The sequence below is a fragment of the Bufo gargarizans genome, chromosome 1 (genome assembly GCF_014858855.1).
Source record: "Bufo gargarizans isolate SCDJY-AF-19 chromosome 1, ASM1485885v1, whole genome shotgun sequence".
NCBI lineage: Eukaryota > Metazoa > Chordata > Amphibia > Anura > Bufonidae > Bufo > Bufo gargarizans.
In genome coordinates this window covers 460,442,084-460,454,909 of record NC_058080.1, presented here as the reverse complement: position 1 = coordinate 460,454,909, position 12,826 = coordinate 460,442,084, and the positions used below count along the sequence as shown (strand labels likewise).

Genomic DNA, 12,826 nt, shown 5'->3' with positions numbered 1-12,826 from the left:
CTTCATGTCTGGATTTCGATCTGCTGCCCAGAAGCCATGATCGATTGGTGCCTGTACGAGCGACTGCATAACTCGATGAACAAACGTTTCACTCGTTCATTGGGTGATCGGCGGCACATTCAGACTGGCAGATTGTCGGGAGCAACAATTTGCAGGAATGGTCATTCCCGAATGACCTGCCCGATAATTGGTGTGTCTAAGTGAACAAGCTAAGCACATTGAACTCTTTTGAAATTCACTAACCTGGCCCACCATTGTCTCCCAGCATGGTCCTCTGGGAACATCTGATGGGTCAACTTGAAAAGGAACACCAGTTGAATTTTCTGAAGAGGATCCATTGAAAAGATTGGCATACCACATTGTCATATTATGTTGCACAATTTTTTCTTCTTGGCGCTAGAAAAGTCACAAAACAAAAAAAAAAGGTTTTGATAAGCTATGTAGAGAGCAATGTAATACAGTATAGTATTCTATGAAATATTATGATTAATACTTTAAGGTTGATTTCATCCATAAGAGCAATGAGGAATGTGTAGAGGTTTCCCAGAAATAGGGCAAATATGCGGCCGAGTTGCCATCTTAGAGCTATACGAGGGTGGTAGTTTTCCAATCCACTGACAACATCGAACATTGTTGGACAAAACATTCCTAACAGAGACATCACAGTGTTCACCTGCCGAAAGAAGGAGCACAAATACTGCTTACTGTCGTGATCAGCTTATAAGCTTATATATAACATGCATATATACCTATAAGGTTATTCTTTGCAAAATGATCTAATCTACTTTCTGCATCAATTCCTCATGGTTCTCAAAATGATGCTATTAGTTCCTACCTGTCCACAGGTCTACTGTATTTCACTGTACTGTATGATGAGGATAAAAGTACAGTGCAGCAGATCTGCAGTCAGACAGAAACTGACAGTATCAGAAATCATTATGATGCTGTAAATTTGGGTTAGATGAGCTGTGGCTGGTCCAGGGGATGCGGAAGACACATGGACCCTTTTTTTCATGGACGGCACACAGTTGACTGACACCGTTCTTAGCCCTGAACTACAGTTGCAAGAAAAAGTATGTGAACCCTTTGGAATGATATGGATTTCTGCACAAATTGGTCATAAAATGTGATCTGACCTTCATCTAAGTCACAACAATAGACAATCACAGTCTGCTTAAACTAGTAACACACAAAGAATTAAATGTTACCATTGTTTTATTGAACACACCATGTAAACATTAGCAGTGCGGATGGAAAAAGTATGTAAACCCTTGGATTTAATAACTGGTTGTACCCAGGCTCGGACTGGCCCACAGGGGTACAGGGGAATCCCCCGGTGGGCCCCTGAGCAAGGTGGGCCCCTAGTCTCCCACCCCTTGCACAAGTGGCACATAACACATTATATTTACTGCACTACTTACATATATTCAATGTACAGCATCTCAACCAGCCTATGTTCATATAAAAACTTGTTAAATTATTTATTATATTCGAATGTATCCGTACGGTGGGACTCCAAATTTTTTTTTACTGGTGGGCCCTAGGTACCCCAGTCCGACACTGGTTGTACCTCTTTTGGCAGCAATAACTTCAACCAAACATTTCCTCTAGTTGCAGATCAGACGTTTACAACGGTCAGGATTAATTCTTGACCATTCCTCTTTACAGAACTGTTTCAGTTCAGCAATATTCTTGGGATGTCTGGTGTGAATCGCTTTCTTAAAGTCATGCCACAGCATCTCAATCGGGTTGAGGTCAGGACTCTGACTGGGCCATTCCAGAAGGCGTATTTTCTTCTGTTTAGGCCATTCTGTTGTTGATTTACTTCTATGCTTTGGGTCGTTGTCCTGTTGCAAGACCCATCTTCTGATGGACAGATGGCCTTACAATGTCCTGATAAACTTAGGAATTCATTTTTCCTTTGATAATAGCAATTCGTCCAGGCCCTGATGCAGCAAAGCAGCCCCAAACCATGATGCCCCCTACCACCATACTTCACAGTTGGGATGAAGTTTTGATGTTGGTGTGCTGTGCCTCTTTTTCTTCACACATAGTGTTGTGTGTTTCTTCCAAACAACTCAACTTTGGTTTCATCTGTCCACAGAATATTGTGCCAGTACTGCTGTGGAACATCCAAGTGCTCTTGTGCAACTGTAAATGTGCAGCAATGTTTTTTGTGGACAGCAGTGGCTTCCTCTGTGGTATCCTCCCATGAAATCCATTCTTGTTTATTGTTTTACGCATCGTAGATTCGCTAACAGGGATGTTAGCCTATGCCAGAGACTTTTGTAAGTCTTTAGCTGACACTTTAGGATTCTTCTTCACCTCATTGAGCAGTCTGCGCTGTGCTCTTGCAGTCATCATTACAGGACGGCCACTCCTAGCGAGAGTAGCAGCAGTGCTGAACTTTCTCCATTTATAGACAATTTGTCTTACCATGGACTGGACAGCAAGGCTTTTGGAGATACTTTTATAACCCTTTCCAGCTTTATGCAAGTCAACAATTATTAATCGTAGGTCTCCTGAGAGCTCTTTTGTGCGAGACATCATTCACATCAGGCAATGCTTCTTGTGAAAAGTAGGGCAGCTGTAACCAACATCTCCAATCTCATCTCATTGATTGGACTCCAGTTGGCTGACACTTCACTCCAATTAGCTCTTGGAGATGTAATTAGTTTAGGGTTCACATACTTTTTCCACCGCACTGTGAATGTTTACATGGTGTGTTCAATATAAACATGGTAACATGTAATTCTATGTGTGTTATTTGTTTAAGCAGACTGTGATTGTCTATTATTGTGACCTAGATGAAGATCAGATTACATTTTATTACCAATTTGTGCAGAAATCCATATCATTCCAAAGGGTTCACATACTTTTTCTTGCAACTGTATTTGCTGAGCATATACATAGTAAAACAAGGTAAAAGGAATCTGGCAACATGTTTTAAAAACTTCCAATCTTTATTTGGTCATATTAAAAACACTAATATCCAAGAAAGTACATGGTTATTCCAACGCATTTCGGACAGATAACTATAGTAGGACATGGATGTGTTGCAGGATCCCTTTCTATCTTGGCTTGCTATGCCAAAACCCAAAACAGTGTTATTCACCGCCCCATACAGAGTGCCAAAGTCTATACAGAGTGCCAAAGTCTCCAGCTAAATTAGCACTAATCGAGCCCACCTTTGCTTCTACAACATCCACAGGCCTCTCCAAATCTGACGCTTGCACTATAGTACAGTGGATCAACACATGCACATTGTGAATATCCTGATGTGTGGAGAGGATTTATTATCATTCTGCGTATGTGAAGATCCCCATCTCATTAGATTTGGAGACACCTGTGCATGACATAGAACACATCATCCAAGTCAATAAAGAAAAAATGGTTCCCAGCTGACACCTCCGAGATAATTACAATCTGACATTTATATCTTCATTTGATAAGGTATGAGGTGTATCGGGACAAATAGACATAAATTTGGAAAGCTGTTTACATGTGCTACAGCTCGGTAGAACTTGGTGATAGGTTCCCTTTAACCCCCAACGTAATAGTACAATGCAGGCAGAGGTCCTCAGAGGACCTATGCCATACTATTACATCCCTCTGATTGTATAGGCACTGTCAGTAACAAAGGTCTCCAGCTATATTATATTTGTATGCCTATAAGGTCATGCCGGGCATGGCCTAAAGGGTCACCATATAATACTGATAATCTATGATGCTTTTGAAATACTATGTATTCCATAGCATTATGCAAGAGAAGTAAAGTCCCTCTCCCCAAAAAAAACGAATAAAAAAAACTATTTCATTCTGAATAATTATCTCACTCTATTTTACATTCAACCTGTGCCATCGTCTTTCCAGGTACTACTCTCACTGCCCACCATAAGGCTGACATACTGTGCTGTATCTCTATGATCATTAAACTCTTTTGTATTCATTTGTATTTCTTGTTATGGTCATTTGTCCATTCTTTTTTTTTTATTGAATAAAGATTATTCCATGTGAAAACAATACTGCACCACACAATCTCCACATTGTACAGTACCGTATTACACCGCTAATAGAGCTCTATGGAACAATACTGTACATCTGTAGGCCTCGAACGTTCTGTCAGATTAGATAGGAAGACTAGCTGGGGACAAATAGTCACAAGATAGTGGAGTCCGCCTCTTGCAATGGTGATGGATGTGACACTGTCATCATGGTTTACTATATAAACCATTATAACAATGTGAACAAGGCCTTATACACAGCTCTGTACATGTGTGAACACAACTCCACCATGTGCATAACCATGAATTATGTTAACTGTGCTCTCTGCAGTCTGTAGATGAAGAGATTTGCTTTTTTATCTGCTTAGTTGTTGGGCTGTCTCTTCCACTAGGATTAAGGGAGTAGGGTGCTGCTCCTCCTGCAGGTGGTATGTTGTATTGGCTCTCATCACAGTACAGTCCTGCACCAACTAAGAGTATGGATTCACTTCAATGAGGCTAATGGAAAGTAACCTTGTTTCTCTTTCATCATAAATAGAGATGAGCAACGTTCTCTAAAATTTTTGAAAAAATTTTGCTTTGTGTCGAATTACTTTGTCACGAAGCGCATTTTTTTGTAAATATCGGGTGCAATGACAGGGAACAATGATTGCGCCGCCCCCGTCACTGGACCCCTCAGATGCTGCGTTCATCGCTGATCATGGCATCTGAGATCAATAATAAATTATTTTGCTAATTTAAAAAAAAGACCTCTGGAGAGGCCGCCGTGGCCATCCAGCACGAAATCTTGCGCGGCTGGTGATGGTGACATCATACGTTGCCATGTTTGAGATTTCACACGGGGTCTTCAAGCAAGATGGCCGCAGAGGCTTCTACACGCTGAAATGGATGAGATAAGTATGATATTTTTTTATTTTTAGCGCCATTTTAGGGAAAATCGATTCACAAGTAACACGAAGCACAAGGAAATTCGGCTTTGCGGCGAATCAAATTTTTCCTAAAATTCGTATCGAAGTCCACTTTGTTATCTTCGATTCGCTCAACACTAATGATAAGCATCCTATCTGAGACTAGGAAAATCTTCATATAGGACATTTCAAAAAGATACTAACTTCATTACGTTCCCACCAACCATACTTTTCCAGACCTTCTAAAGCAAATTGCTGGGATCTACGCACAACAAAATAAATTAGATAACCACTTCCAGCCAGTGTACACAGAACTAGGAAGTTTGCAAGCACCCGGAGAAATCGGACCAAATGAATGTTTTCCTCTTTCCTGTTTTCTTGTTCTTCTAGAATTGATTCCTGTAGAAGAATTAAATTGTAAGTAAAATCCTTGTTCTAAATTTATAACAGAAATATAATTTTTTCAGTAAAATTTAATTATGACAAAGATATTGTAGATATTTTTACACTACAAATCCGAAAAAAGAGCAAAAACACAATATAACTGTATCAGAAGAAGAGGTAAGTTTTGTTAAGCTGTTAAGAGGTAGCCGTATACACTGACAACAGTGACAATACAAAGAGGGAGACACACACCGCATCTAAAAAAAGGTAGATTTTTTAAAAATAAAAGTATTTGACAAAATCATAAAATCTCCAGTTTCTAATACATTAACTGGTCATAATACCTATGCATTAGGATTCATACTTTTACTTATCAACATAACGCTCTAGAAAAGTTAAGTCATACATATTTCATACCTCTAATGACCATAGAAGAACTACAGATGTAGTACAGATGTCACATGGTTAGCACTCCTTTTTTCTGAGATTTGTTTGGTTATCTAATCTAAGCAAACACCTTTAATTGCTTTTTAATGGCTTTTATCTCAAGATAATGAAATGAGTTAAGAAATTTGAGTTAACAGCGGGAGTGCTAACCATGGTACATCTCTGTAATATACAATATACACAGTAAAAAAGCAAATTGCCTATATAAGATTGATTGGACTTAGCACAAAAACAGCAATTATTTTCTTACTTTAAAACTTGTTGTAATAGATGCAAATTTATTGTCCGCTGTTTCAGGGTTTCCAATGAGAAAATCCCAGCTCGTATACATTTTCCAACTAAAATTAAAGCTGTTGTCATCTCCTCCACCATCGTCATTAGCATTCTTGGCCATTCTTTAAAAAAATATATTTAGGATTGGAAAATGATTGTTTCTTTTATTCAAAGAAGAACAGAAGAGAGGTACAAATAGCTGGTACACGCTACAGCAACAATAATTGCATATATTTTCAAATAATGAAGCATAAATAGCGCATATAGAGACAAGGAGAACAAAACACTTCAGCAGTGATACATTTCTAATCATCAAAATTAGTTAATAAAAATTGTAGGCAACAACAATGTAAAGGACGTGGCCTCAAGGCAGGGGGTACAAGGAGATAGGGATCAATAAACAGGTCTATATGCCAGGGAGAAATGTCTTCAACTCCTAAACTTAGTGGGGCAGTCAAAACTATTTGTATTTTATGCCTAAAATGTTATATTTCTTTGTTAGCTCAAAAATACTCCTATGTCCAGATATTACATATTAGTTCTGGTGCCCCCAGGTGTTTGTTTGATTCCCTATAAGAATATGTTGAGTGCTGGTGAAAAGAAACTGCTTGTGACTTTGTTATCCGACTGAGTTATGTGACTGAGTTACATTATGCTGCCTACGTACAAGATTGCGTTGTAAGCCTTAGGCTACTGAGCATGTGTGTCCATTAGATGATCTGCAGGGAATTTTTTTCTCCAGCATCTCCTAGACAGGGGCGGATTGGCCAGACACTCTACAGGGAAACTTCTCGGTGGGCTGATGCCCATGGGGCCACTAAAGCCCTCCTTTTGGCCAACCAGTGGCAGTCTTTAGGGAAGTATTTTGTGCTGTTGGGGCAGTATATTGAGGTGTACTGTGGTATTTGGCTCAGCGGGGGTGGTATAATGTGCTGCAATATGGTAATGCTGGCCCTGTCTACAATATATAATATGGACCTGACTACAAAATGGGCACTTTTAGTTTTTTCCAGGGCCACTTTACAATCCCATTCCACCGCTGCTCCTAGATCACTGTGTGAGCATTCTAGATGTGACGCCAGGTGTGACTCTGACATGTTCAGGAGGGCTGCATCTCAGCAGCATGTAAATGCTGTGTCTTTGGCTTCAGTGAGCTCAGTGGAGGGCTCCAATGCAGAAGGTGATGCCCGTAAGGAACCGTTGTAGCAGTTGGTCCGGCTGCCCAGATTCAGCCTAATGGGTTATATTGTCTCTCTGTCTCACCCTCTGTCTCTTCTCCTTTGTCGGTTGGGGGTGGGGTTGGGCAGGCTAAGGATCTGTTAGTCCTCCTCCTGTTTTACAGTCTGGTTTGGTTGGGCAGAATAATGTGTTTTCTCTGTTGGGGGAGGGGAGGTGCCAGTTCTCGAACCAGTGCAGCTCCCTGGCCATGGAATCCCCTATGGGTGCTTGGGTGGGAATGGGCAATCAGGGTGTTCCTGTTGAAGTGATAGTGTGTAAGGGAGAAAATATGGAAGGATGAATGTGAAGGTGCTCTCTTTGCTTTCTTTGGAGAAGTTTAATTTGGACAGGACCAAGCCGAGTGATTACAAAGAACGAATATAAGGAGAAGCAGAGGTATTGGCTGCAAGCTCCAATTGGCTGCAAGCTTTAACCATACTGGCCAGTGTGATTGGCAAGAAGACACTACAACATTGTTCAACTCTGTTCTGCTACCTTGACTCAAGTGGGGAGACTTGTGTGTGCACAGCATGGCTTCACTATGGCAAACAATTTTGTCAAAGGAAGGCGGTGCGTCCTTCAATTCGCTGGAACTAAAGATGAAAAATTTGATTTGGCTGCATTACCGAATTTCACAAATAAATTCGATTCATAACGAATTACTTCTTCACAAAGCGAATTCCATTGTATGTAGCGGGCACAATGACGGTAAACAGCGATTGCACCGCCCCATCACTGAACCCCTCAGATGCCTCGTTCATTGCTGAACGCGGCATCTGAGATTTACGTTAAGGCCTTTCAGGGCCTAAAAAACATACTCATCTTATCCATTTAATTGTGGAGAGGCCGTCTGGCCGGGCACAGTGACGTCACCCCGCATTTTGAGCAGTTTCTGCAATAAAGATGGCCCAGACAGCCTCTTCGCGCACAAATGGATAAGGTAAGTATGCTTTGGGGGTTTTTACTGCTATTCCAGAAAAAAATTATTTGTTTCCAGGAAGCGCAAGGAAATTTGGCTTCGCAGCGCAAATTTTTCTGAAATTCAAATCGAAATCCACTAGCTGGGACCCTAAGGACACCAATTTCTTGATGGACCTTATGATGCAGCGTAGCTGCCCCCACAGCCTTTTTGCTATGGGGCTGGAGGCTCTGCCCATGTGCAGGGAGCCTCTGCCACTTTGAAGGCAATTGTCGCTTCAGGCAAAAATGCTCTAATTGTCAAGGGTCCCATAGTTTGTCCAAATGTATTAAGAAATGAAGCAAAACACTCTGATGCTGATCAAAAATGAGGAGACCCCAATGTGAGCAGAGAACATGCTGCTTTATCTAAACAGATACCCTCCAGACAGCTTAGTTTTCAGCAGATGGGTTTTGTCCTGACACTCCGTTTTTGTCCCTTTAATTTGAAGTCAACTAGGTTGCATCCACAGGTCGTTTCTGAGAAATTGGGGAAGTAAGGTTCCCTTTAGTCAGATGGTGGGCCCCTTTTTAAATCCGCCCTGGCTGAATTTTAGGGTTTTGCATTTTGGAGGGTTTAGAAAAACATATTAAGTTTCGATTAATTCACTATTTATTCTATTAGATTGAGTGCACTGGTGTTGTGCTCCACAGACTGTTCTATATCATGCACTTATTTTTAATGTTTTAAAGCTATGTACACCTTTGGGGTCAATTTTTTCAATTGGTCTCACTTTCAGTGGGAAAGATTTCAAATGTTGGTGCCAGAACTTGATAACACTTCTTGTTATCAGAGCCTATGGGCAGTGGCATTCAGACTGCATTAGCCTTGGTGGGATGGTGATTCAGCTACAGCATTTGTAGAGCATGCACCAGGGTTTGGCAGGACTACGGGTAGGTAGGTTTTTGTAGGGAGGTAGGTTGTGAGCCCCTGTCTAATGCAGCTCTGTTTTATATAACATAGATAGTGGCTCACCCTTCCTGTCACCACAGAAAGGTGCTCTCACTAAGTTGTGGTTCACCCCAACCACAAATTAGATGTAGCAAAATTGAAGCAAAATTGTAGTGTATAGTGGGCACTCAATATCTGGTGCTACACATATTTATTGGTTAAAAGATCAATATTCACCAAGTTATATATGCAACAATCAATTCACAATATTAATAATAGCAATCAATTACACAGAAATCTATTAATGTATAACAATCCCTAAAAATTATAAGACAATGTATACCATTCCCTAAAAAAGGTAAAAAAAAATCCTGGAGATTTAGATCAAAGTTAGTATATGTAGTCCTTCAGAGTTAATTATTAGTGGGTTAGAGTCTCATGTTATTCCATAAAATCCCTTTAAAAAATTCCACGTTGTTTTATAAGGTGCAATTGATACGGTGCAATTGATAAGGTGCAATTCATAAGGTGCACTTGTTGATATCTTACTATTGTCCGTTAATAGTTTTAAAACAAGTCATTAGATAATCTCAGTTGCGTAGCATGTCATTTGGGTTAATAATTCTGGTCAGGGTTTTTTTTTGTGTGCAGTTTAGTAAATTGTACTTACTGCTTGTTGCTCCACTTTGTCTGACTGTGGTGGCGTCCCACTACAGGTCAGTTCACTCACCCCTCTTCTTATACCCAGTGGCGTATGTGTGCCTGCAGTTTTCCTCAGAACTGTTGCTGCATTGATCGGGGACCTCCTTCCGGTTTCTGTTCGGCGTCCAACGTGTTCTCAGTATCTCACGTGATCGGAGCGTCGGAGCGTCCCAACCAGCTACTGAGGAAGAGGTACGCAACCTTGAAACGCGTATAGCAGGAGTGGACGAGATCCTTATACTAAGAAGACGTCCTACAGCATCGAAACCGTTAGCAGACTGTTGCGAAAGATCGAATAGAAACATTGCTGAAAAATCGGATGTACGGAGGTTGGTACCGCCTCTGGAAGATACAAAGAACCTGAACGAAGTGAATTGAATAAAGTCCAGGTCACGTGGGACGCTCCGACGCTCCGATCACGTGAGATACAGAGAACACGTGGGACGCCGAACAGAAACCGGAAGGAGGTCCCCGATCAATGCAGCAACAGTTCTGAGGAAAACTGCAGGCACACATACGCCACTGGGTATAAGAAGAGGGGTGAGTGAACTGACCTGTAGTGGGACGCCACCACAGTCAAAGTGGAGCAACAAGCAGTAAGTACAATTTACTAAACTGCACACCAAAAAAAACCTGACCAGAATTATTAACCCAAATGACATGCTACGCAACTGAGATTATCTAATGACTTGTTTTAAAACTATTAGCGGACAATAGTAACATATCAACAAGTGCACCTTATGAATTGCACCTTATCAATTGCACCTTATAAAACAACATGGAATTTTTTAAGGGATTTTATGGAATAACATGAGACTCTAACCTACTAAGAATTAACTCTGAAGGACTACATATACTAACTTTGATCTAAATCTCCAGGATTTTTTTAACCTTTTTTAGGGAATGGTATACATTGTCTTATAATTTATAGGGATTGTTATACATTAATAGAAGTTTATGTAATTGATTGCTATTATTAATATTGTGAATTGATTGTTGCGTATATAACTTGCTGAATATTGATCTTTTAACCAATAAATATGTTGCACCCAATGTGTAGCACCAGATATTGAGTGCACATACACTACAATAATGCAGCTCTGTTACTATTGAAATTCTGTATAGGACAACTCTATTCTTATGGGGTTTTCAGGACCGTTATTCAGTGTAGAATTGTAGGTTTGACTTTTTAGTTTAGCTTCTTTGTGTTTGAGGATGTTACTAGACATTTTTTGGTAAGCAAACACTAAAAGGCTATGGTAATGTGGCAAGGACTCTGGATAGCAGTTGGTCTGATTCCTTTCCTCTGCTTGATGAATTGATTGGTTGCCTGGTTTATGTGCAAGAAAGGGATCCCCTTTCCTTCCTATGCTCGGTGTGGTGTTTTTCTCCCACACACGAGCATGACATCAACTGTATGTTTGGTTACATTTGTTCTAGCTTTGGATTCTCCATGACCCCAGCACTCCTATTAGCTGTGGGGTGGACTGTTGTCTGTACTTCATTTATTCTAGATTGGACTGTTTTCCCGATATACTGATGATTCATCTTGGTAGGCAAAGACCTGGCTGGGCATTCATTTACCTAGGGAGCTGACCCAGGATATGATTGTGATGTGGTGAGGGATTGTTGCTCGGTGCCATGCCTGATCAGTTGATAGAATGAAAAAAGTGGGCATAAGGTTAATAGGGAGGTATTTTATTTCATAAATAGGAATGGGTTATGATTGCTCACTATTGTTAATTGGAGGTCCAGGATAGGGTGTCACCTGAGGGAGGATAAAGGTAATCTGAATAATGTTGGAATGAATCTGTAAAATTTAGGCCAGCAGGAGGGCACTGAGCGCAAGAAAAAAGAGTGGCAATACTCACATGCATGAGGAGGTCGTGTATGCTCCCTACAGCAAGAGAGAAGTCCTGCAGGACACTTCTAAAACTGCATTTTCTGGAAAAGGGGGCCATCGGAGGTATGATACCCCTGGTTATAGTGGAAATGGAGATGAATGGAATGGTTGTGTTTCCATCAGGATAGGTCGTGATAACAGGTGTGTAATATGTAGGACCACTGGCATGTTTCTTAACTCCCAAGTCAGCTCATTGCCACTTGGTGATTGGTTTATCTATACTGCCTAATAAGAGGCCTGCCAGATCTCCCTGGTGATATTTATATGTTAGAGTCATGAGAAAAACATAGTATGCCCGCTTTGAATTCTATGGGCTTACATATCAAGACATAGTTAAAAAAATAATCTACTCCTTAGAAAGTCTTAAAATTAGGTAACTACAGTACAACCTCAAATGAACAACATCACATGACAGATGCCACTGTTTCATTATTTATTTAACAAAAATGAAGCCAAATTGGAAAAGCCATGTGTGGGAAAAACTACCAATCCAAGGATCAATAGTGTGCACAACCATCTATAGCAGTAATAACTTGAAGTACCGTAATCATTTTCTGCATGACTTTGGTCTCACTGCTAAAGGCACTGCTAAATAATTCTGGAGGAATTCTGCCCCACTCTTCTTTACAATGTTGCTTCAGTTCAGCACTGCGCATTGCAGGGGAGGGCTGGCAGCCTTAGTCCTGGGGGGCAAATCCAGTCAAGTGGCCAATTTTTAGCCCTGCCCATTATTAAAGCCCCTCCTACATATAATAGGCCACTCCCAACAAACACTGTACAGCTGACATTCTATAGTTGCGGTCTGTCTCTACAAATTATACGGAGAGGGGAGGCCGTCCTGGCTGCACTGCCTGCTTCACATTATACAATAGACAGCAGGCTACAGCCAGGAAGCTCCTCTACTCTCCTCCCTCCCCAGATCCTGCTCAAGGCTTGTGGTTCCCCCCACCATCTGCCACCCGCCCGTGGCCTGCTGCCCCCATTTCGTCGTCCTCACCCAGCTCTGAATCCTCCTTCTGCAAATGGCAGGGGAAGGAGCCGGAGCATCTCCTCTCCTACATAGCGCCACATACCTCTCACATCCAGTGATGTCACCTTTGTTGTAGACGTTCTCTTTCTTTATCTTCTGCATTCAGAC

At 41.1% G+C, this 12,826-nt stretch overlaps 1 protein-coding gene across 1 annotated transcript in view; it reads right to left on the bottom strand.

Moving 5' to 3' along the window:
* The window catches only part of LOC122927839 (transmembrane channel-like protein 1), a 112,602-nt gene that overhangs the window by 55,367 nt on the left and 44,409 nt on the right, over positions 1–12,826 (bottom strand). The window contains exons 8-11 of the mRNA XM_044280113.1: positions 5,994–6,138; positions 5,117–5,311; positions 494–673; positions 244–396 (exon numbers count right to left, since the gene is read on the bottom strand). Coding sequence (XP_044136048.1) covers positions 244–396; positions 494–673; positions 5,117–5,311; positions 5,994–6,138 — 673 coding nt within the window. The remainder of the gene's footprint in view (positions 1–243; positions 397–493; positions 674–5,116; positions 5,312–5,993; positions 6,139–12,826) is intronic.